Below are 25,967 nucleotides of genomic sequence, written 5' to 3'. Positions count from 1 at the left end.
CGGTAAACAGTACGTAAGTGAAAGTTTTATTGTCAACTGGTAAAAGCCTGAACCCTTTATTACACCACAATGAGGTGTGCATGTGCTTGCAAATCTAAGCCCTGAAAAGCAGCCACTTTTATAAGTATCAAGACCAGCATTTGCTTGCTTACTGTCCCTGTGTTTAATATTTCATGGCATATGTATCATACACCCAAACAATATCACAAGCCAGTACGAGCTGGAAATAGTACTAGTGCGCAGCAACGACCATCGCAGAGTTAATTTTGCAAAGTGATCTTACACTAAAAAAAAAGTTCACAGGCATAGTGTAGGCTCGTTATTTCCAAGTGCACCTCCAAGCTTAAGAAATAAGATCATGTATAGTCCGCACCCTGCAAATTTTGAACTTTCAAACTTCAATAGTCCACTTGCTATTGTCCAGAAAATAAGGTACTTCAGCATACTTTTCACAAGCTTTTACTGCAGATAGGGAAGAAACGGACAGAGGTGCTGTTACATATATGTAGTCGTTTGGTGGAGCCCTCCTAGCGAGAGACTTGTGTACACAATAAAGAGGGGTAAGGCTGGGCAGGCCCTCAGAGCTTCACCACCACAAAGTATGGTCATGCGTCTCAATTCTACATGCTGAGATTGCAACAAATTTTGGCGACAAGGGTAAAACTCTATAAATTACAATACAGTCGCCGACTGATTTTTCAGACTCCGAATAATCGAGCATGTCTGAATTTTTGGTCTGCTTCGCAGCACCGCCATTCTCCCCATAGACCATAATGTATAACAACTGCCGAAAGTTCGCACACCTTGCAACCTCTCGTCGGATTTTTCGGACACTTCTTGAGCCAACTCAATCGAGAGCACCATGCACCGACTCTGACCGGTGCACAGTTCGACTTGCTGAATGCCATTTTTGTTTTGAACGGAGCCTCCTTGCTGCCCCACGAAGTGGCGCTACTGCAAATCCCCACTCATCATCATCGTTTCTGCCTGGTTTGTGGCCACAGCAGTTCCGGTCTCAGCTTAGTAAGCCATGTCAAGACAATCCAGCAGCTGATTTGTTTCTTTCTTCGTGCACGACGCTGCGAGTAGGCCACATTTTTCATTCGTGCGACTGGTGTCAGCATGACGGCATGGTGGTGTTTGCTTTGTGTGCTGTGTCGAGGTTGCGGTGATCCAACGCGGCATACGGAAACAGCGTCAAGTGTCTAATGGCGCCGACAGTGGCCGCGGAGACTGCGCTGGGGAATGCCGGCAAGCGGGTGCCGGGGGGCCTAGGATTTGTCGCCTTCCGATGTGCTCCCTACTGCCGCCGAAATTGTTCTGCCGAGACTTGCGCAGTGGTTGCATTGCAATTCCCGACACCGTCTCATTTGACAGTTTCACAGGTGCTGACACTGCTGTACTGACATGTGAAGAACTCGACAACGGCGAGATCCTTCGTCAGGTTCCTGCTGCACCGCCGGACGATGACTCCGAGTCGGAAGATGACGGATCATGTGCCACGCTGCCGTCGCATGCGGAGCGTGTAAAAGCAGTGACTGTGTTTTCAGCCGCCTATAGTGACTGTACGACCCTCTCCGAGATTCAGGCTTAATTGACTGCGCCTAAAAGGGACAGCGTGCAACGGCGCATTTACGATTTCTTCAAGCCTACTGTCGAGCCCGAATAAGTGCATGGAAATAAAAGATTTTTTCTTTCTTGACCTGCTTTTTCGGACACCTGTTTATTATTTCCGCAGTCCCCGTGAGGTCCAAATAAACGGTCGGCGATTGTATGCCAAAGTACGGTTCCCTTGACCCGTTCGATCCAGACAGTGGTCCCTGGCAACTCTATACTCTACTGCACAGTACTGTACATACTCTATTCTGCACAGCCTTCTTGCACCAAATAAGCTGACTGAGACTACACTTGAAAACTGCCTGAAGACGCAGAGTGGCCATTTCTCGCTTAAGTCGTCGATGGTGGCGAGTCAATTCAAGTTAAATAGTCGCGTTCAGGAAGAGGCTGAATCTGTGAGCGAGTTCGTTGCCACCCTCAAGAAGCTCTCTGAACATTGCGAATTCGGCACATTTCTAAAGAACTTGCTTCGTGACTGTATTGTATGCAGCATCAGGGCAACACAGATACAGACGTGCCTGCCAGAAGAGCTGAATCTCGCACTCGAAACCGCGGTGTCGACTGCTCTCGCCATGGAGTCTGCCAAGTGCGACGTGTCTGAGCTCTGCATAGCGGAAGGGGAAGTTTCTGCGAATGTAAATGTGCTATTGAGGTTAGATAAAAAAACATGTGAGCTGCTATCGGTGCGGTGACACCCATTACGCCACGGAATGTCCGCATATTCGCAAAATTTGCAGTTAATGCAGAAAGGTCGGTCACCTAGCAAAGGTGTGTCAGTCTAGAGATGCTGGCAGCAACCACCGAGCGTCCATGCAACAGTTCAAGAAAAAGAACGCTAACAAGCAGCTTCGTGTGCATGCAGTTGGCGACTCACACCACAGCACAAACAAGTCTGTACAGAGCAGCACCGTTTATTTATCTGACGAAGAAACTGTCTACAACATGCAGAACTTGGACCCAAGGCCGAGTGTTTTTGCACCTAAACTTTTCAAGGTGCAGCTGGAAGTATAGGGGCATCCATTCAAAATGTAGCTCAATACTGGGGCGAGTGTGTCCATCATTGCAGAATCAACTTTGCGTCGCCAATTTCCATTGTTACCTTGTCAACCATCCAAAGTCCAGCTCGGAAGTTACTGTGGTGACTTCAAGCCTGTGACTGGTAAGATGACTGTGTCAGCAAAGTACAACAATCACGTTTGAGTGCTTCCACTGCTTATTGCTGAAGGTGATGTCCCATCACTTCTAGGAAGGAATCGGATTAAGGCACTGAACATACCCATTTTCAATGTTTCTGATGTCTGTGCTTTGAGTGACCTCCAGTAACTAATTGACCAACACTCCATGTTTTCTGATGGTCCAGAAACATTTCAGAGCATGTAAGTTAACCTGTCAGTCCAAGAAGGAGCAAAGCCACGTTTCTTCAAGGCTTGCACAGTTCCTTTTGCACTAGTGGACAAGGTGTCTGAAGAGCTGTTGAGACTCCAGCAAGAGGACATCCTGGAGGCAGTCACTTCATCTGAATGGGCCGCACGAATTGTGCCAGTGTTAAATGATGGTAGCCTTAGCATATGTGGGGATTATAAGGTTATAGGCAACCCGATTGCTGTTGTTGATAAGTGCCCAATCGCTAAAGCAGAAGTGCTGTGGGCCAGGCTCTCAGGTGGAGTCAAGTTCAAACTTCACCTCAAGGATGCTTATCAACAATTCGTTTTAGAGCCCCTCTTCAAGGAAGCTCTACCATCAACACACCAAAGAGGCTATTCCAATACAAAAGGCTACCTTTCGGAGTGTCAGCAGCGCCATCTATTTTTCAGCGAGATGGAGACTCTCCTGCAGGGCCTACATGACATCGTGGTATACTTTGATGTCCTGGTGACTGGCACGGATGACAAAGATCACGTCAACAACCTTGGCAAGGTTTCCCAAAGAATGGAAGAGAGAGAACTCAAACTGAAACACAAGTAAGTTTATGACGGATAGTGCAAAGTACCTCAGTCACATCATTGACACTGACGGACTACACACGGCACCACACAAGGCTGAACCGGTCATCAAGGCTCCTGTGCCAAGCAATGTCAAGTAGCTACAGAGTTTCTTAGGGCTGGTAAACTATTACAGGAGGTTTATGTGCAACCTTTCTGCTGTACTTCATCTATTGCATCACCTTCTGTCAGCAGGGACCTCGTGGTGCTGGAAGAAAGAACAAAAGGACGCAATAGCTGAAGCCAAATGCTTCTCACTTCAGCCCCAGTCCTAGTGCGTTATGATCCCAAGCAAGAACTTGTATTCACATGCGGTGCTTCCCCTTTTGGGCTCTGAGCTGTGCTGTCCCAGCGTGATGCTTATGGTATGGAGCGTCCCACTGAGTTTGGATCCAGGAGCCTACAGCCAGCCGAAAAAACTATTGTCAACTGGATAGAGACGCACTGGCACTCATCTTTGGTGTCACAAGGTTCTGGCAGTACCTTTGAGCAAGACATTTTGAAGCTGTCACTGACCACAAGCCCTTACTCGGACTGTTCGGCCATGACAAGGCCATTCCAGATCACAGCTCCCCTAGAATTATACAGTGGGCCCTCATGTCTGCCTAGACTAAACCCAGGTCTATCACCCAGGACAAACCATAGGTCATGCGGACAGATTGAGCAGGCTGCCCTTGGAAACTAAGAACTTTACTGTGAAAGCTCCCGTGGATGTATTTATGTTGAAGGTCAATATCCACATGTTTTGTCATCCACAGGCATTTCCCAGGCATCAAGAAAAGACCCCGTTTTGTTAAGGATCCGTGACAGTTTGCTGTATGGTTCATAAGCCGGAATGGAGACATTACTAGACTCGTGAAAATGAGCTCAACCTGCAGGACGGTTCCCTTCTTTGGGTTATGAGAGTGGTCATCCTCACTTAGACGAGAAGTGCTAAAACTGCTTCATGAGGGTCACCCTGGCATCAAAAAAGTGAAAGCTCTTGCCCGAAGCCATGTGTGGTGGCCTGGTGTCGACGATGACATCATACACAAAGTGAAATCCTGTGCGGTGTGCTAGGAATATCAGCATGTATGCCGACCAGCGCAGTTGACACCCTGGCCATTTCCTGAACGACCATAGTCACTTCTACGTGTCGATTTCGGAGGCCCATTCAAGGGACGTTACTTCTTAGTCATTGTAGATGCCTACTCAAAATGGGTTCAGGTAATTCCAGTGACATCTTCTGATGCCACTATCAGCTGTCTATGAGCAGTTTTTGCCACACATGGCATTCCTGACATTATTGTGTCAGACAATGGCACAGCGTTCACTAGTGTCAAATTCCAGCAATTTTTGTAGAGAAACCAAATCAGAGGAATCGGAGTGCCACCTCGCCATCCTGCATCAAATGGTGCTGCCAAGCGTGTTGTTCAATAGGTCAAGAACAAGCTGAAGAAGTCGGCATCTGGCAACTTCGAGAATTCCCCTTTTTGCTGCCTCTCGCTTCAACGCGAACTAGGCGTACGAGAACACAGCACATACGATGTCATCAGCTATATATCCAGCCGGCTAGCCTTCAAACCCAATGCATATTGCCTGCAATATAGGACTCCCACGATCGCGCTCAGCCGTTGAAGCTGGAGTAGAAAAGGAGATTAGCAGCTACCAATCATGAAAAAAAATTCCTCTTTGGAACAAAGTGCTGCCTAGCATTGCTCCGGAGATGCTGCAACTTTCTGCTACTACTAAAAAAATTTCTTGTAGTGCTGCTGCCCTTCAGATTCCGCCAGAACTGATTTCTCACTTTACTCAATGGTGGCTGCAACCATGGTAGTTTAAGGTAACTGCAGTTTGCTCACACCCACACTTGCACACTTTATATTTAGCGTTCTCACGCATGTCGTTTCTAGTTAAGGGTGTCTGGGAAACTGATTTGTATCGCATTTCTCATCTCTCAAACTGTTACCATGAGATGATCTATCACACGTCTCTCCTGCAGGCGTGCAATAACTTTGTTTACAGAGATGCGCTTGCAGACCGGTGATGCTGCAGCATATGCGCCTCCTTTTGAGAGACATGAGAACTGATAGAATTCCATTCACGAGTCATTACTGCAAGTTTCTCACTCATTTCATTTTTCTGGCGGATGAGCACCACTGAGTTCGCTTGTGGATACTCGCATGGCATGCCTCACTTTTGCTATGGCCGTATGTTCCCGAGGCCGTATTCTCTAACAATGACACTCAGCAGGATGCTGTGTTCAACTAAAAACGCCGTGAAGTGGCATTCTGCACGAATCACACCGAGGTCATTGTCGCTGCATATAAAACTTGCTAGGCTTGGCTGGCTGTCTCCGGCTCGCACGTATCCCTGAAGCTTTTTCGAAGCGATGTAGACCTTGATGTCAGACTTGCCGCCATGCGAGATGTTCACATCACAGGCACATGTGGTGCAGAATCCGAACTTCTGTCCTTTCTTCAACTGCACAAAGCACAGGAATTCTGCCTTGTACGATTTCAAAAATACTTGGAAGTACTGCCGGGCCTTTGAGCCTGCCATTGCACTGCGAAACCGGATTCGCACTGCGTCCGACGCGGCAGCTAGTCACACGAAGGAGAGGCCAACACTGCAGTGACTGAAGTCCAAACCAGTGCGTCCGCGCGAACAAAGGCAACAGCATGGCAACAGGTTTGCGGAGGCGCTAGAGGTGCTATCGGCACTATCGAGCTTTGGATATGGATTCGTGACCCCCCTAGTAGACGAGAGAAGTCACTACAACCTTGCAGCTGTTGATGATACCACGCATGCGTATTGCCCTCTCGTGGCGGCGCAAGATACCAGGGTGTAGTTTTACATTTTCACTTCCTTCTTTTGCAAATAACATGTTTTCCGTAAAATTTCAAGCAAGATTCGTAAAATCGTAAGACTGCTCAAAATTCGTACATATAACGGAAAATTCGGAAGAGTTGGGAGGTATGACTGCAGGCAACCAGTAGGTTATAGACACCATCGGCCACCTCACATGGTACAGCGAAACTGCCCCTCTGCCCAACGCCACAGCATAGGATGTCGCATCCTTCCTTCTTACCCAGTTAATTCTTCGTCGTGGCCCTCCATGCGATATCCTGAGTGACCGCGGCCGTGTCTTCCTATCTGACGTGATTCAAGCACTGCCTGATCACTGCCATATTGTCTATCGCACAGCATGGCCTACTATTCTCAGACAAGTGGCCTCACTGAACACATTAATCGGATTTTAGGAGACATCCCTGCAATCCATTTTGCGTCCAATCGGGCAAACTGGGACCTGGTTCTCCCGTTTGCTACTTACACCTACAACACTGCTATACAAGTCACAACCGGTTTTTCTCCATTCTTCCTATTGTACAGTTGCCAAGCGCGTCATACCACAGACATCTTACTGCTCTACAACCGCAATGCCTCCAAGTATATGCCCATTTCCAAAGCTGCCCGATATGCTGAAGAATGTCATGAATGTCGTCAACTGGCCAGGCATTTCACTACAACTGACCAACAGCGCCAGAGAAAGATCCGGGACAACCACCCTCACCTGCTACTTTCCTTCCCGAACACTCGTATGGTCGTACGTACCACCCCATGCTCATGGTCTGTCTTCCAAACTGCTCCCCAAGTATGATGGGCCCTATGACGTGGTCGAGCGTACATCTCCTGTTAACATCATCAAGCCTCTTGCTCCGCCTGCCGATCTCCGCCGCCGTGGACTCAATATCGTTCACGTAGGCCACTTGAAGTCCTACTTTGACCCTCCTGTGCCCACCTCTCAGATGACCAGGATGGCTCATGCTTATTCCGTGGTGGGCAATTGTAATGAAGAGTAGGACAGCTGAAGCACAAGCAGGAACGCCAATGCAGTGCGCGATACAGTACTCGACCTGAACCAGTGCTTTTAGCTGTGGACCTTTCTGGATTCATGGCCCACATCCAATAAACCTCTTCACTTGTATAACACCATACATATTTCAATTTTTCTCGCATGTCACTTAACTCTTTCGTTGCCACGCCTATTCAAATCGATCACCAGTGGTCAATGCTTTCGACATGTTCGAGCCGTTTATTATTCACTTAAGGCCATCCAGTAGTTAGCATAGGCACGGCATTTTCTGAATCAGTTTAAATTTTCGCGCTCCGACAATGTTGCGATTCTTGATGGACCTTCTTGTGAACTAATGTGCAAATGTTGTAGCGTAAAGAGGCGTTGCTGTCCCCTTCTGCCGCTCGAGAAAAAAGCATGCTGCTCACGATTACGCTGCACTAGCATACAAATTTTGTAATGAAATGGCTTCCAACAAGTCATGAATTAAATAATTTCGCCCGTTTTGCCATCCGACAGTGCTGAGCGGTGATAATTAACCGAAAATGACGCCAGCTGTTACCAGTGAGCTTTGGTTTAGAGTCCGAATCGTTTTATTCCGCCAAAGTGTATTTCTGAAGGTCCGCCACATGTCCAACAAGGGGACCTGGCATTTTCAACCAGTTTCCAAGAGTTTCCGAGAGCAAGGGGCGCTGTCAGTGTCACAGTGCAGTTACCGAAACTCCCTCCCATGGCGTTGTCCCGCGCGGCTGCGTCGCGAGAAAAGCATCCTACTCAAAACTATGCTGCACCCACACTTCAATTTCGTGATGAGGACTCGAGTTGACAGATGACAGCATAGCAGATTCAAGCTCTGACGGCGACAATGTTTTGAGTCAGCGTGGCACACCCCCAGCTGTTCACCGGTGAGTTTCCTTTACGGCCTTGAGTGGTCTCCTTCCTAGTGCGCGTTAAGACGACATATGGCGAGAGCTTGCGTTCGTCTGCTGTGCACGACAACATGATGGTAAGTCGCATTTTCTCATTGCCAGTGGACCGAACATAAACTTGTTTAGAGTCCCTTTTTGTGCACGGTGAGGGAAGATGGCATGTCCAGATAAACTGGCGTTTGGTCAGCATTGCCGATTTACCCTAGCTGGAGGCTCTTGGACTTGCGCAGCGAAATAATGTGGCGCTGGAAAGCCACAAGCAGCTCTTCGAACGATTACGGCAGCTTTTGCGAAATCGAAGTTCGGCGGCGTAAGGAAAATCCAGCACTGCCCATGCAGCAATAAATCCAGTGCATGCTCGCTTTGAAGGTGGAGCTCAGTAGCCCTTTTTCTCTTGCAAGCTCCTTAGGTTTTGCCTGCATAAGCTCCACGCTCACAGCTAGATGTGCGGCTCGCTGTTGGCATACGAACTCCATCAGGGCGAGTTCGATTTACGGGAATGTCCCACTCTTCGGACCGCGAAAGCTTCTTCGCGTTGCGCTGCACGTGAAAAGGGCTTCCTTCTGTCGACACCATAAGCGAATGCTTCCCTCGTTGACGCCAAACTGCCTCCCGGCTGCACCGTTGCTGATGTCCTGTGCGGCTAAAATAACCTTTCTCTTGAAAGCAGCCGAGTACTGCTTTCGTGGTCCAGACATCTTGGTCCTTCAATGAGAATAAAAAAGATGCACTTCGCGAAGCGTGGTTTGCACGGGTGCTACCAAGGTGCACACTCAACCATAAAGAAACAATGCTGTAGTCACGCAGAAATAAGGAAGCCAAGCCGTAGCCACGCAGCAATAACGAAGCCAAGCCATAGCCACGCAGCAATAATGAAACCAAAACTTCTAGCCCAAAATTTGTGACTGCAATTTTTGTTCGGATCCGCATATAGTAGGAGGCGAAAATTTGGGACGCTAATATTAGGAAAGAAACCTCGTATTCTATGCTGGTTTTTACGGTATTATTTGTCGTGGCCAATAATTCTTTTGCAAGACCTATAAAAAACGACCACTTGCTTGCAGTAACGTAAGAGTTAAAAAATTACTTCGTGTTTTCTCGAAATATTCGCAGAAGAATTAAAATTTTAAAAATTTTACTCTCAAAGGGTTAAGAAGGTGCTATCTGCATATTCTAGGGTGCTTGTAGTGATGACATAACCAGAGCATGACAAAAAAACATGACATGACAAACTGACCATGACAAACATGGTCAGTTAGCATACACACAGATGCATTTCAAAGCAGTAGAATAATGCTACCTGAGGTGGAGCTGAAGGCACTGCATGCAGCCGTCTGGAACGATGATGCGCCTCAGCAATGGCAAGCGTGGCTTGGTGAACTTTGCAGTAGATCTTCTCTCCCTCAAGAGTGTGGAACACAAACATGCCTTCTCCAGTGGCACAGTGCCTACAAGACACCACAACATTTGAAATTAACATATAGGTTCTTACACAATACACCAGCTTTCGCTGGACTCAAAAGGAAAAGCACAGCACAAACTTCAAAGACTTGTATTAGAGGGACACTAAAAGCAAATACTAAGTCAAGCTAAAGTGATAGATTAATGCTCGAAACCATGTAAGGTGTCAACACATTACTGAAAACAGCATTTGTAAATGGAAAATTGAAGTAAATGTAGGACAGGATTTGAGAATTTACAGAGGCATGCTAGTACTAGCTCGATGACATCGCAATGCTAATTATAATTGTGAATAGCACTCAACCACTAATAATAAAAAGATCATCACATTACATTATAATATTGAAGAAAATACTACTTGCCCACTTCTGTTCAATTCTTGTAAAAAGAACTTATTGACGTTATTTTTCACAAACAATGCGGATGGTCAAAACGTTTCTTTTTTGCTCGACCCCGCACTGGCTACAATCATGTTTTAGTAGTTTCCGTGTCGCATAGTGCTGCGCTGGTTTTGTTGGCTTGCAAAGCTCATATTAACTTCAAGCAGCAGAATATGCTGCATTCATGTGATGTCAAGGGATGTCCTTTGGCAATTAACTGCACTGTCAGTGCTGTCTTGGCTCTCTTTCTGGCTGCACTCTTGCGTTTTGCGTAAAAAGCTATAGCACCAGCTGTCGGGCCTGTGTTACTGCCCACAATTTTACTTGCACATAATTCATACTTGACTGGTCAGCACACATACACTTAATTGTGGCCCCTAATTGCGACTCCAACAGCTGCAGTGTCTGTCTTGCGGCGTTTAGGGGACAGTGAATGCATTGAAGACACATTCTCTTCCATCAAAAACGCCCATAATATGCCTGCCCTAGGAAGATTTTGAAGTGAAAATGGTTGCCCACAATGAATAATCGCTGTAGTTACCCGATTATAAGTGTACCTTCTTATAAATGTATCACATTACTAAGTTATATTTCTGTACTTTAGCGGCATTCCATTCACCTCAATAGTGTTTCGGCAACCAATTTATGAGGAGAAAAGAAATTACAGCCTCGTTTTAGCTAATAGATTGGTGCCGATCACAGACAGATGCTCCCTGCACAAGAATATCAGTCAAGCTATGTAACCTCAGTTAAGTCCGACAGCACATAACTTCCCAATCTTCCAGCATGTAATTCTATATGTGCTGTCCAATCTGGAAAGTGGCCACATACATACCCGATGTCCTTCCTACTATAATACCAAAGGTAACCAAAGCACACATGCCCACCTGCCAGCCTCAAAGGTGAATTTTGCTGGGTCACTGCCATAGCGTCGTAGAGCAGTCAGGGGCCATGCAGCCAGCTTAGTACGAGGGCTAAGCAGATCCCAAAGGTATATGTGTTCATGGGTGACCTGTAGTAAGCACTCGCCAAAGACATCCAGTTTTGGGCTTGGTACCAAATAGACATGAAATTGTTCTGCAAAAAAGGAAAGAGAAAAGGGGAGAACAAAGATAGAATCTGCCATGCAGAAGAAATCTTTTACAATGGTTCAAAGACCATATTTAATATAACAATGTGCTACCATGCTGGCATCAATTCTATCAGTTCTAGAGTAAAATAGTTAAACCCCTATATAACGAACTTCAATATAACTAAATTCTTGATATACCAAACTATTTCCCTTTTCGTAACTTCTTGTCCATAGAATACAATGTATTTAGAACCTCAATATAATGAGTGTGTTTGTATGCGATTTCAAATATATCGAAACTTCACTGCTGCTGCAAAGGAATGCTGAGACTATAAATAAAAACTTTCGTGGACGTAGATGGTTAAATGATTGAACTAAAAACGGCTGCTTGCAAACGCATCTCTGAAAAGACAAAAGCGACCGCCCAAGTGCAGCCGCATCAAAGTGCAATAAGATCCTATCGGGCCCAACGCACTATGTGCTTTAGGTGCGATAAGATCCTATCGTCGAGCCCACACACTATGTGCTTTAGGCGCGAGTAAAAGAGTGCGAAGGTGAGCCAAGGATAGTGGCTTCAGGAATGCCACCTTCCTGCGCGAGCAAAAGGCAAAGAGGGGGAGGGGAGCGAGCTCATGGTAATGTGATCAAGCGCACATGGAGGGTGGGGGGTGGAGTTGGGGGTAAGTTGGCCCACCTCGCTTTCTGGCGTGTCTTGGCCGTGGCTGATCAAGGCTTTGTTAAGTGTGGCTGAGTGCATACGCAGCCTCACACCCAGATTTAGAGGTAATCTACCGCGTGTGCAAAGAGTGGGCGCGCCTAGAGGGCATGGCACTTTATAAGCTGTCTTCCCACGCATTTAGTATTGGCCCTTGCATAATCTCGACTTTCGATGACCCATTGGTGCAAGAGACAGCTGGTACGTTTCCTGATAGCGTCATCCCAGTGCGGGCGACGCTATCAGCCACGGGGGCGGAGTGCATGCGAAAGCGTGGCTGGCTTCGCTTAATTCGTACCGCCGATGTGAAGATATCATCGATGTATGTGACATCAAATCGTATCATTCGTCACTGACTCTTAAATTTATCAAAATTAATTTTTTTCTCATTCAACTTTGCTTTTTCAATTGCCCGATACATAATTTGGAAAATTATTCCATGTAAGAAACATCAATCGGCGACTGTACTTATTTGCATAAAAGGTTAAATTTCGATACAATAAAATTTCAATGTAACGAAGCAAATTGCCGATTTTACCGACTTTGTTATATCGAGGCTTAACTGTACTATCAAGCTGCATAGCTTATATTGTAGAAGGATAATTTAATAAAGTTGTACTTGAGGCAATATCTCTGAAAGAAAAAAAAAAAGATCAAGTTCTGTTTTATCGCTGCAAATATATCTGTATACTCAGACAACAGCCCTCTTGACAGACATGCTGTATCAAATAAAATTCTGATAGAAATGACATCGGCGATAATTATCAGAGCTTAATTTGCACGGCTATAGGTCTGCTATGGCATGTGGGTTGAATTGTGGAGTTTTTAACATGCTGAAACTGCACAGTGGGTTATGAAGGACACCATAGGGGTAGGCTCTGGATTAATTTTGACCATCTGGAATGCTGTGACGTGCACCCCAAGAACTGTATACAAGCATTTTTGCATTCTGCCACCATCAGAATGTGGCTGCTGTGGCCGGAATCAAATTTGCAACCTCGTGCTCAGCAGCTTAACACCATAGCCACTGAGTTACCGCAGCAGGTTTGGCATGACAGTGAGGCCCCTGGTGATGTTTACAGTGTGGTGAAACATTGGGCCTCTTTGATTTTCCACTTCTGGCTACCAACAGATGGCAAGAGCACCTTCGTTTTGCTCGGGCTGCACAGTTCTGGCTACCCGCGGGCTGCCAGAACCAGCCAGGATGACTTTGGTCTGGCTGCTCTCTGGAAGTTCTCTGGCTAGCAGACGACTAAAAGAAGCGATGGGCACTCACCGCCATCTTTGAGACAACTTGATGGATTGCAACGCAAGCGCTTGAGGACTAAAATTTACCTCGCTCAGCCAACCATCTACGGTTGTCTTTGGATTTCCTTACTTCTAACGTTATCTTCCTAGGTTCTAACACACCATCCCACATTGCGAGGCGGTGCAATACGAGCGGCGGTGAACCATTTCAAGCTTTTGTGTGTGTGTATGTGTCCAATGAAGGCTTCTTCCCGACGGTAATAACCGGGCCACGCTCTCATTCATGCATGTTATCTGCATTGTGTTCTGCACAAGTTGTAAACGCTGACTCACACACAATGCGGCACATTTTTGGTTCATATTTCTCTAGCAGTTCTTTTTACATATCTCGCGTATGTACGCGGTAATATCTCCTTTTTCTGCAGTTAGCGAAGGCGTTGCAGCTGGCCCGTGTTCGCTCTGTCTCTCCATCGTATGCTTGGATGGCAGCTACAAACATATGTGTTTGAACTCCAAGCCAGTGATAAGAATGCACTGGTTGGGTAATAGGCACACATACTCGAACGATCATTGCTCGAACGATCACAACCAATATTATTTTTCATGTGAAACTTTTCGCTGGTCACAGGCGGCGTGCATTTTCATGCGCCAGCCGCATCCCCAGCACCTTAGGGTCAAAATGAGAAGCACCATCAGCCGAAACAAACTTTCTAAAATCGAAGCCCAAGCAGGTCGGCATGAAATTTTATGCGTAGAAGACGTACCCGATATCCTGCTTTTTCATGTCTTGTCAAGTGATGACACCACGCCAACTCATCAATCTTGCAGGTGAGTGACATGGTCGCTGCGAGCAGGGATCCTCGAGCGATCGCTTTCAGGGATACAATCACTTACGCACAATTTCACATGTTGGCATCGGATGCGTTGGAGGCCCTCTGTTGCGCTGTACAAGGTGAGGTTGGTGGAGTGCGCATCCTGTGCTGAATTGCGCGAAATCTCGCGAAAGTGATTGTATCCCTGAATGCAACTATACATCCTTTCAAGATGGCAATGCATAAATGGGCCGACTATGCCTAGCACGCGCCGGCCTTGCCGAGCGCTGCCATGCTGGTAGCATGTTTACATTTATCCAGTAGCCAGCTGCTCCCACCCCGGCATTCGATTTTGCAAACTTCGGACAGCTTTGGATTCTCTTGGGATCCCAGCCCATGCAACTTCCTATCAGGACCACAACTAGCTGGCTGCCGTCTGGCTGCCAGAACTCCGAAAATTGAAGAAGCCCATTAACACCAAAGCCACTGACGACGTAAGAAAAGCACGGCATGACATGATAAAAAAACACACACACACAGAGCCTCCTTTTGCACAAGGCCATGTGCTACAAGTACTCGCATGCTATGCATGTCAAGATGACAAACCCCGATGAATGCCCACAAAACATTCAGTGGCTCTACAGCTACTGCATTAATCAAGCTTCTCAAGACAGCCCCTTGACAAAAAAAAAAAAAAAAAAAAGAGCCAGAAGAATGAAGTTGGCTCATGTTATATGTAGAAAAATTGCAATTAGTTATTCACGTTGCAGCTTCAAGTAACATGTAGCACTAAGCCTAAAACCACAAACAGCCAGGCAGTAGTGTACTTTGGGTGCATTTTCGGATGTTGATTAGCCAATTAATCCCGAGGGATGTGTTTTCTAGTTAAAGTAAAAGCAGGTAAAGGTGCTAAAACATGCCAGCTTGTACATGCCAATGCTGGCACATATGAACCAAGTAAAAAAACACGCCCCACGTCTTGTCTACTATGTTCTGTTTACCACAATTAAAGATATGTCAGTGAAACAAAACCGAATGCACTATTATGGATTAAGATGTCAAGATCATTCTAAATAACCATTAAGAAGGATAAAGAAATACGGCGAGAATTTCAATGGGAAAAAGACAAAACCATGGTGTTTAAAGAGATCCATGGCAGTGTCTCCATGGGTCTTTACAGTTTGAATAGTGGCAGCCATTACAATGTGTCAGGGCTACTTGCTACCACTATCGTGTGCACCAGACATTGCAATATGAGGGAAGCACTTAGTGATAGCAGGTGCTTGAGTAGAATTTTGTTGTACATCTCAAATCTTTGCAAACAGTGTTTTTAGAAGGTCACATCACCATAAGGTAAATGGGCCACCTTGGTTTCAGAATTTTATTGTAAGAAGTACTATAAATACTAATCTGATATTTTTCATGCTGAATGGGGATGCGATTTATCTTAACTTTCAGTAGTATTTTTTTCACTGTAGCACCTCTAATAGTTTGAAATCTACAAATCTAGCTAAAATTTGGCAAATAATTACATCGTACCTTTTCTCAGAAACTGACAGGATGCCCATTTGAATGGGCAGGTATATTTCATGCAGTATTGTCTTAAAACTAAACTTTAAAAAAAATCAGAAGAAACATTTTTTACTCATTGTCTTTACTTATAAAAAGAGAACTTGAGGATTTTAATCCTTTTGCCAACATTATGCAAACAATGCTTTAACATATTAGGTTGAGATTGTTGGCAATATGATGTATTATACAATCTGCAAGATTCACTATAATAATGCAAGTAGTTTTCAAGAAAACATACATAAAGATTTTAAAAATGCAAGAATGACATTTTGAGAACATAGATTTAGGTTTCCACGTTTACTACAAGGGTTAAAAGTAGGGGTGTGCAAATATTCAATATTTCAAGCATGAATTGAACAGTCTATTTGATTTATATTTTATTCAAGATTTCACTATTTGACGTTACTGAATATTTGTTTCTTTTGAATACTATAATGAACAACCACTGTTGCCTTAAATAACAAGAAAAATTTATGCAAATGGAGATGCTTTCAAATCATTCTGCCGCTGGAGAGCCGCAGATATTTCACAGATGAACCAGTTTCTGAACCAACACATGATGTACCCTATGCACAATCATTTCAATTAAATATGCTTTATTTCCCAGAAACAGATTCAATCTTCAAATAAATATGTCTCGCGTTGTGACAGTCTGCAAATTTGCTTTGCTAACTTGATTTAGACAAAACAATAATTCGACCAATCTCACCGTTTTTTTTTTTTTTTCTTTTAATGCTGTCTTCAATGAACACCACACTACTACATGCATCCGGTGACTTGCTCTTCTTTTGATTCATTATGGTCATTGTCATGGTGCACCTGATACGATCACCTTCCCATTGTTTCACATTTAAAAGGTTCACAGTTCACCTGATATCCAATATCAACAGCAGCAGATGTACGATGGTAAATAAATCTTTCATTGCCAAACACTCCATGGAATCTTTATATTTCACTCTGTGTAGAAAATGGGAATACTCTGTATTTGAGTAAAAAAATTTGATATTCAAAGACCCCTAGTTAAAGGGTTTCCAGCAGAGTGCACATGAGGGTAAAGGCCGTGATTGGATGTGGCATGTATTGTAATGAGTGCCGGGGAGTTTGAGTGGATGAAAGTGCAAAGACAAAGGTGTGCATACAGCGAGCATCCTGGCACAAAGACAGCCTGTGCTTAGTATGCGACATGCTGCACACAAAGTGATTGGCACCAGATAATAGCAGGTGCCATGTTTCAAAGACGCAGGCTAGTTCTCATACAGTAGATTGTTGTACTATACACAAGTCGATAAATTGTTCATTCTGGCACAGGGCTTTGTACAAACGTTTTCAAAGATTGCTTGCCATTGCCTGCCATTTATTGCTGTCATGCAGAGGAGCTGGAATTGCCTTCCACAGCCTTTATATTGATTCAATGCATTTAAAAAACAACCTCTTTCTTTGCTGGCAGCAGTGCATACAGACACAAATTAGCAGTTACCAGTCAGTGCATAGTTATGCTGCACTCCTGCCATGCACATACTAATGAGGTTTAACTGTACAGTTGTCGACCGATAATCCGAACACTGATAATCCAGACAGCTTTGCGGCACCGCCAATGGCTCGTTAGACATAATGTGTAAAGACGATCAATATTTCGGACAGCCGCCAGCTCTACATTCAATTATCTGGACTCTGCGTGTAGCTGTAGCGTACACCGGCTCTGCCGCCATTATCTCCTCTGGCCGCCTCGACAAAGATATCAAGTATGGCCTCAGAGATTACACGCTGAATAGAAATCCCTGTGGCCTTGTCTTGGTCGCAGCACTGCACCTCAGATATTAAACTAGAGATGTCTATCTTGGAGGCTTTGCCTGAATTGTGCGGTCGCATCAACAACGCGATCATCACATCCATTCCGGCACCACCACGCATCACCCACTCTTGTTTGTTGAATTTGCCTTTTCGACAGCGTTCCGCCATTCTGTGCTTGCTTGTTTAGTATGCGTTCCAGACAGCGTTCTGCTGGCTCCAAGAAGTCTTTCTCATGAAGTTATTGACAGTCCGTGTAAAATGACACCAACGGTGCCCTTGCAGTGCAACTCCGAATGAGTCTTGAGTTGCAGTCCGAATGAGCCTGGCTCAGCAACTGAAGAGCCTGAACTGCCGTCTACCATAAAGAGTTCAAATGCGGACATCACTGATGACCTGCTAGGCTGTGGTGTGCCGATTCCTGCAACCATTACATTTGAAGACTTCGCAGACGTCGACAGTGCAGTGTCGTCATGTACCTAACTGAACGACGACAAAACAACTGAGGAAGTTCTCCGACCGTCAAACCATATGGTCAAACTGTGACTGTAACTCGGGTGATGATGTCCCGTGTGCTCCAGAGCCTTCACACGCTGATCTGACTCGACCCTTTGCAGTCCTTCCATCGGCATACAGAGACAACACAAAACTTGCAGAAATACACATGGACTTGGTTGCACGTAAGCAGAAGTGCATGCAGCAATGAATCAACCACTTCTTTCTTGCACAGGGGCCTTAAAACGTGAATAAACCTTTTTTGGACACATTCGCTGTTTAAGACATTCGATAGTTCGGATTTATTTACGTTCCCCTTGGAGACCAAATTATCAGTCGTCGACTGTACAAACAAAAATCGATTCCAAACCAAATGGCTAAACTGACAAAGGAGACTGATGATTTCTAAAATAAAATTCAGGACATTCACGCAACATCTTGGACAACTGGCCCCCAAACTTGTTTATAACTTTACACATGCCACACAGCTTTCACCAGCCAAAGCATCAAAGTTGTTCCTCTTTGGAGGTTCGGCTAGTGAGTAAAGTGTTGCAACTAAACCAGACACACTTGTGATAGAACATTTACATTCAACCTACAGCTTCAAGAATTCCGAGTGAAAGCAACAGTGCACACCTTGGAGCTCTTTCTGGATCCCTGGGCTCAATATGTCTGGCTCCCCAGCTGAAAGGCCAGACTGTGGCTCAAGGCATTCCTGTACCATCAGTTTCACCCAGGTGTCCGCTTCCAGATCTGGACAAAACACATAAATATCTTGACAATACAAACACAACAGGTGACAAAGCTGTGGCCTGTTTTATACAATAAATGCTGGTAAGGTAAAGTTATTCAACATCTTCCATTTTCTTTTGCTCACTGAACCCATTATGAACAAACTCAACATCAAGATACTATATAGCTGAGCCTTATTCAAACTGTAACACAGTAGCACAGAAATGAACTCGAAGCAGCTAGATCAACAGAGGTAGAGGCTCTTCCACCTCTTCTTTGCTGCTTTTCTCATTATTTCTTACATATATGATCACCGTTGCGCTGATAAATTTTTTTTAAAATCTGAAGACACTGCATTGCACTCAAGTAGTTCACTTTGGATTCCACATCAGAACAAAGCCAACTTTTTGGCCGATTTCACACTACCATGCGCTCAACGTCAAATTTGTCCAGTTTTTGTTCAGCACATACTTTAGTGTAAACTGGGACTCTGCTATATAAGCGTCTATGATAACCTGTAAAGTCAATTCAAGCACGTCAAAGCAGCACTTGCACCAACAGCAACATAACCAGCAATAAATTGTCATTGTTAAGCTGTATATTTTTTTTCCATTTCAGAGCAAGTGGGAAAATTTTCAAGAAGGGGATGCAACAATGCTTTGATTAGCAGCATGGCAACACAGGGTACAATGCTTCAAACCTATGTTCAATTTGCTTTACAATACCCTTTCACTGGTTTCAGTTTCATTATACATGCTCAAATTGTACCAACTCCCCCCACAAAGAAAACAATAAGTATCAAGAGTTTACATTCTATTCAGAAACTGGCTGCAATGACCACTCAAGTTATGTCTGAATCCTTACCAGAATCGCATGCCACTGATTTGACTGAACCATCCTGAAAGCAGATGGAGAAGGCATGCTTTCGAACGCTAGCTGGTAAACGGGTGATGCTGGTGGCTGGTGTCAGGAGCACCACCTTTTGTCCAGTGTGGGTGCGGGCGTGTTTTTCCTCGAGATACTTCTCCAGACGACATGCTGTTGTGCTGGTTGCCTTGCGCAGCACGAGCCACCGTCGCTGCCACACCTGCAGGCACAGCCACCAACTGCTTTTTAGCGTCACACTTTATTACAACCACCGCATGATTTATGCAACATAAAAAGGATAACGCTGGTGAATAATCAAGAAAGCCACATGGGCCCACCAGTCCATGCATTTTGAAACTCCTCTCCTACATAAAGGCTATGGCCAAATTTCGGTATCCCGCACACAAAAAGAAAGAACTAAAGAACAAGCATGGTATGGGCAGAATGGCATGCATAATCCAATGCCACGGCAAAGTATGCATTATAAAAAAATACAAATGCCTTATTCTGGTGATGAATGGATATTGCCAAACAATTGTAACAGCCCAAAATGCTATACATGTATGCCACTATTTGCATGCCAAGATTTTCACATTCAACAATATAATCTGACGTGCACTTACACAGCATAGATTTCCTTCTACCGGGTGTTTCAAATAACTTGAATCAAACCTAAAAAATAAAGTGGCACACCTTACGACGAATCAGACCAAAAGAATATTGTTCGTAATTGTCTCTAGTTACTCAGAGTTTCTTAGGTGTGAACAGTTAGCTAATTAGTTATCTTTTTCTTTTTATTCAGAATTTTAAATATTTGTTTCAGGGCAAAAGTCATGTGCGAGAAATTGCAGAGCGTGTTCAGAAACAGCCACTCAAGATGCTTCCATCGAAGTTAGCTTTTACATAGTTCCTTTTTCTGGGCTCTGAAGAAAGCCTGCAAAATATGAAAAAGACATCGCTGCATGCTTGCGTACCTGGATTGTAATACCCTCAATTGTGTTTCTAAAGAACAAACCCTGCATGCCTGTCGCTAAAACATGCATGCACGCACACATGCAAACAACACACGCATGCACAGCTGAGGAGTGTTTGCATCCGTGTCCAGCACTGCTCTAGTCTTATCATTTAAGATGGTGGTAGATATCACGGTGCTGGCATATGCTAGACACCGTAGTTGATCACTTTTTTTCTTTGTGATGGGCATGCCGGCTTCATTTCTAAACACGACTGAGGGTGCTGCCATCCAGAAATCCAAACAGCATAGAGACTTTTCTTTTGTGTGTATGAGCATGGGGGGGCTACCTTCAGAACCCTGAAAAAATAACTTTATCGAGTATTTTTGAATATGCTCTACAAATTTTCAAATTGAACTTATGACCTAAAACAAACGTAAAATTTTGTCTAATTACATGCAACTAGTTAGCTACCTGATCACACTTCAAAAAGTTGTCTAAGTAACTCAATATGATTTCGAACAACATACCGTTGGTGTCATTCACCTATGGTGCATCACTCTATTTTTAATGTTTGGTTCTAGTTAGGAGAAACAATCGCACCTGCACTAAAATAGGAATTGGAAATAACACATTGTACAGCAGGCTTAAGAGTTATACTAGTCATCACTACATTAATGCCACAGCCAATAACAAGAGTGCCATTGTCCTATTCTAGAAAATAGTGAGAAAGGAAAAAGAATTAGGTTTTAATGGCAGTGCAGAACTATTAAATATTCCATGAACATGCTTCCTTTCACTGCTTAATGCTGTAAGCAAATTGGCACTTTGGCTTCTTGACAACATGGCAAGAGACCATTTTATTTATGGCATCATTTGTTGTAAAGCTTGCCTGTAGAATTTTGAACATGTCCCGTCCCTAGTGAATATTCCAATAAAAAACTAGTACCCTATAAGGTTATCAACATCTAATAGCCTATTAGCCTAAGTTCTTACATGAAGAACCAACAGTCTCTTTGCGTGTCGACAAGCAAAAGCCCTGTCAAATAAAACACCAATTTACAATTGGACCATTTGCCCCTACAAATGTTCGACACTCAATTTGAGAAGCTTGTATGCTCATATGCACACACACTATGACAATTCATTTCAATGATTCACCCACCAATACACTATGTACAATCTCTTTCACATATTACATACGGAAGCAAAATTTGGGTCACCAAGTAATGCCAGTGGTTCAAGTCAAATGGGTAAAGCTTTAGGGCAGATTTTTAATTCAACAAAAAATTAAATGCTATCTCTGCTGGCCATACCGAACCACAAAGATATCTTCTTTGAAGACTCAAATTATAATTATGCTATTATTAACTATATTGTTTCATGGCATAACTAATGTAGCGACTTCTAACTGGGATCTATTAGGACCAATCGACATATTGCACCCTACCAAAATTGGCATTTAATTCCAACACAAATATACATTACCTTAGTCTGCTACAACTTAGAACACCAGAAAGCTTTACCCACAATAGTGCTAATACATTGACAGCGTGCTTAATACGTATTTCTATTAGCCATTCGGCAAATGCTATTGCACTGTATATGCACAAATACAAATTTCCTATAGACTAATATGAGCCCAAAGCAAATTCCTAATTGTCTGACAGGAGACAAAATTATTCTATACATATATAAAAACCCATCAGGCTAATAAATGTTTCATATATCAGATACATAAAGTATTTTAAATAATACAAGTCTGTATTGCAATTTTCGCTAAGGATTAGCCACATTCTTTCAACTGCTCCCATTGTGCGATACTTTATACTAGAACAAGTAATTTCATAAGCACTTCACTATTTGATCAAGGTCAGTTGTTTTGTCCAACCTTAAACTACCAGAACACTAGGGAGAGAAATGGTGGCGGTTCATCAAGAAATTGATTGGCAGAATCTAATTTGACACTAACAGAAGAGAATTTGTGCTTAGTAATGCAATCTAATTTGTCATTTCTCAGTTCATCTAGTACAAGCTCAGAACAGCATTAACCTCCCCCGTTTTAATTGCAGTCAAACACTCCCTGCCTTTCCCATCTTCTATTTCTCTATCAAACACTATCTGTATGGCTGCTCTCCAAAAGCAACAAATGTGAGACAGGTCACTCGTTGCAACATTTTGTCAGTAGCTTACGATACCACACTGGTCACAAAATATTTGACAGCATAGTATTCAGAAGCTTGCCAAGTTCTGACCATGCCAAGTTGACAAACATGAGCACACACAATACATCACTATCATGCTTGTTTCCTGTTTCTCTTCACGCACCAGTTCAGCCAAAATTTCAAACACCAGCCAGCACAGCTTAAGCCAACTGTAATGAGAAAAGATCTAGAAGTGCACATATGCAGAAATGTACAATTGTTTAACTCATTGCGAAATTCAACTACTTTGAAGACACACACAAACAAGGTTGCTTCAGTAATCAACACATCAAACGCAGAACCTCCCTGTCTTTCCTTTGCCTTTCTCTCTCTCAAACGCAGAAAATATCATTTTGACTAATGTAAGAACAAAAAGTGACACGATGTGAAAGAACCTGGCACTTGCTTTATTTACTACACCGCTAGCACTTAAAATAATGCACGGAAAGAGCTCCTGCAAACATTCAAGTACTAAACGGTGTACTGAGCGCCAGCGTACTGTCCAGACGACCACGCGGGCTCTTCACAATACGGCAATTGTTGCTTTTAAACACACCGTTACGTCTTCTCACGTACTACATTTAAAACAATCCCTCCAGCGCCTACTTACGCCGATGTTACGACTGCGAACACGAACGTAGCCTTGCTTGGCGATGTCACTTGTGTCTGTTGCCATGGCTGCACAGCTGCGAGACCTGGGAAGTTTATACACAGCGTTTCAAAGCAGTGTATCGAGCGTGTGAATTATCACTACATAAAACTTATCAAATCAATCAGCATCATGACCTGTAGACGTCTACTACCGGCAGTCTATTACCTTATAGCAACAATATATGCAGCATCACTTGTTGATTCGGGCCCGTGGGCTAGAGAAACTTCCATAAAGGCTGTTTCACCCTGAACCATGGCAGTTTCAGCTGCCAATCGCATACGCATGAGTGCAACAGACAGCCCCACAAATATCGCCTGGTGATGTGCAACTGCATTTTCATCGTGTCTGTCACACTAGGCTACACGAATTAGCAATAGTGCAGTAGTTCTGAAGCGCGCAAAAAAAGAAATAGAAAAACGTTAGGCTTAGCGAGTCTGTCTGCTTACCTGAGACCGCGAAAATGTTCGGCACCTTTTCTCCCGGCAGCACTATGTTCGAGTGTCCGATTTCAACAGTGCAGACGCACGGGGCTTTAACACAGGGCCCCGTTCCATGCTTGATCTATTTCCTACACGGCTGCCGCTTGATTTACACTTCGATCTTCGATCAGCGCTCGCGTCAAGCCCACTCGGCATCCGCCTTCTTTTTCCGTGATCGTCATCAATCAGGTTGGGGCCACTTCCTTCCCACCTCGCTCGCTGCTCTTGCTCCGCACACTCCTCTTCGGGGAGCAACCAGAGGGCAACGCCTCTCCCATCAACCCCTCCCTTTCCTTCTCAAAATCTTGCCTTCCTCTCTTTCAGTCCAAAAGAGAGGGTGTGGATACGTAATATAAAGCAAAGTGCTATATTCATTGTGTAGATGTTATACAAACCTTCATTAGGCGCTTCTTTATTTAGTCGCAATGAGGTTGTATAAAGACTTACGGTACCGTTATTTTTTTCTACGAAAGTGCGTCTACTCAAACGTTCGTGTTGTTGCTAGCTGAACCAGTGGCTGCAGCTGATGGCGGCCAGAAGGAGGCATTGACTTCTAATGTTTACATGAATGTTTCAGGTAAATGTTACATTGAGATGCATTTGTCTGCGTGATCACGGTCGTTTTAGGCTGGGTCTTAAACTTGTGTTTAGTGCTCATAAAAAGTGTACTGCCGATAGCTTAGGGAACGCTTCTCGTCTTGTTCGCGTCTGTTTGGATGACTCGAGGGGAATATTTCCGCTTAATTTCTAATCTTTGATCGTTGCACCTAGAATATTTTAAATAACTATTTTCTGGGCCTGTTTGAAAGTGCGGCCGTGAAATGCGTCACGATTTCCGTGAAAGATGATGTCATGCTTAATGTGCAAATGTATTTGTGGTCGCGAAAGATAACCCGTACCCGAAACTTGATTCCGATGGTTATCAAGAATTGTGGCACCAACATCGTAATATTTGGTTCTGGCAAGGTGCTTGCTATGTATATATTTTGATGTGTGTTGTATAACGTCACATGTGCCGCTGACCGTCAAAGGTGGAGTCAAGCCGGGCAGATGTGTTAGTGACCGTAAATGTAGCTCCGCCGTTAGTTTTGTTAGCGGTCGTCTGATTGCAACCGTTGCTTTCCCCGACCATTCTCCTGTCTTTAAAAGGCTACCGCATGACTGCCTGCTTGCTTGATGACTAAGAATCAGTAAGAACGTCAGTCAACGGGATCTTGCGTTGCGGTCTCGTAAAATTTGTCCACTTTTGTTTCTGTCCATCCGGACACCAGGCTCATGCGTATTCGAACCTGTAGTAGTTGGAGAACAAAAGTATTTGAAATAGCCGTCACAGTATATCGTTGGCTCACTAACCTTCTCATTATGTATTAGTCTCAATGCAGGCCTTGCTGTATTGGAATCGTGATTTGTCATATGAACCAATGTTTGCCCTCACTTAAATGCAGGACCACAGCAGAGGAAAGTGTTGGCATGAAAATTCCCTTTAATTTCGTGCGCAACACATTTCTGAGTGTTAGAAGATCTATCACCTGTGAGTTAAGTATGGGATTAGTAGATGGGTGTAAATATGATGTACTAAAGTAACACATAAAAAAATGACAATTTTTTTTGTTATGTTCATCATATTCATGCCACATTGAAACTTTGTGTGCTAACCAGGCCTGTGAGGTTAATGTACCTAATAAATATGGTCAAAGATTTTGACTCGTTAAGAACATTGCAGAAAAAAAGATTCTCGAAAAAGATACCATGAAAACAACTTGAGCGTGCTCTACAACTTGTCACATGCGACTTATGTCCTAAAACGAATATTTTAAGTTTTGAATAAACGTAACGAATTTACTAACTAATTGCACTTCACGAAACAGTCTGAGTAACTCAAGATGACTATGAACAATATGCTGTAGGTCTCACTTATTTAACGTGTATAGCTGTACTTTTAAAGTTTGGTTCTAGTTACGTGATATGGCCAGTATATGTAGGGGAATTGTGGATTACCATTGCATTAAAAGTGAGAGGCCGAAAATGCTACAGTGACAGTTATTTTTATGATTAACAGATCTGCTTATCAATCACACATGATGAACCATTATGGGCCGGTTAATTATAATCCTTTATCCCAACAAGTTTCCTTGCAACTTGCCTTCGTGTTGAAAAGAGCAATGCTTCTTTTG

General features: G+C 44.0%; 2 protein-coding genes across 2 annotated transcripts in view; one reads left to right on the top strand and one right to left on the bottom strand.

The window, feature by feature from the left end:
• The window catches only part of LOC126547352 (docking protein 5-like), a 35,379-nt gene extending 11,335 nt beyond the window's left edge, over positions 1 to 24,044 (bottom strand). The window contains exons 1-6 of the mRNA XM_050195330.3: positions 23,761 to 24,044; positions 23,273 to 23,357; positions 19,503 to 19,725; positions 18,543 to 18,659; positions 11,092 to 11,281; positions 9,664 to 9,811 (exon numbers count right to left, since the gene is read on the bottom strand). Of these exons, the coding sequence (XP_050051287.1) occupies positions 9,664 to 9,811; positions 11,092 to 11,281; positions 18,543 to 18,659; positions 19,503 to 19,725; positions 23,273 to 23,338 (744 nt within the window). The 5' untranslated portion in view covers positions 23,339 to 23,357; positions 23,761 to 24,044. The remainder of the gene's footprint in view (positions 1 to 9,663; positions 9,812 to 11,091; positions 11,282 to 18,542; positions 18,660 to 19,502; positions 19,726 to 23,272; positions 23,358 to 23,760) is intronic.
• Positions 24,045 to 24,274: 230 nt separating this feature from the next.
• Positions 24,275 to 25,967, top strand: part of LOC126547355 (RING finger and SPRY domain-containing protein 1-like) — a 79,742-nt gene continuing 78,049 nt past the window's right edge. The window contains exon 1 of the mRNA XM_050195334.3: positions 24,275 to 24,370. The gene's annotated coding sequence lies outside the window, so the exon portion shown is untranslated. The remainder of the gene's footprint in view (positions 24,371 to 25,967) is intronic.

This window comes from Dermacentor andersoni, chromosome 1 (genome assembly GCF_023375885.2).
Source record: "Dermacentor andersoni chromosome 1, qqDerAnde1_hic_scaffold, whole genome shotgun sequence".
Lineage (NCBI taxonomy): Eukaryota > Metazoa > Arthropoda > Arachnida > Ixodida > Ixodidae > Dermacentor > Dermacentor andersoni.
The sequence above is the reverse complement of the archived record's forward strand: the minus strand, read 5'-3'. Positions and strand labels throughout refer to the sequence as shown.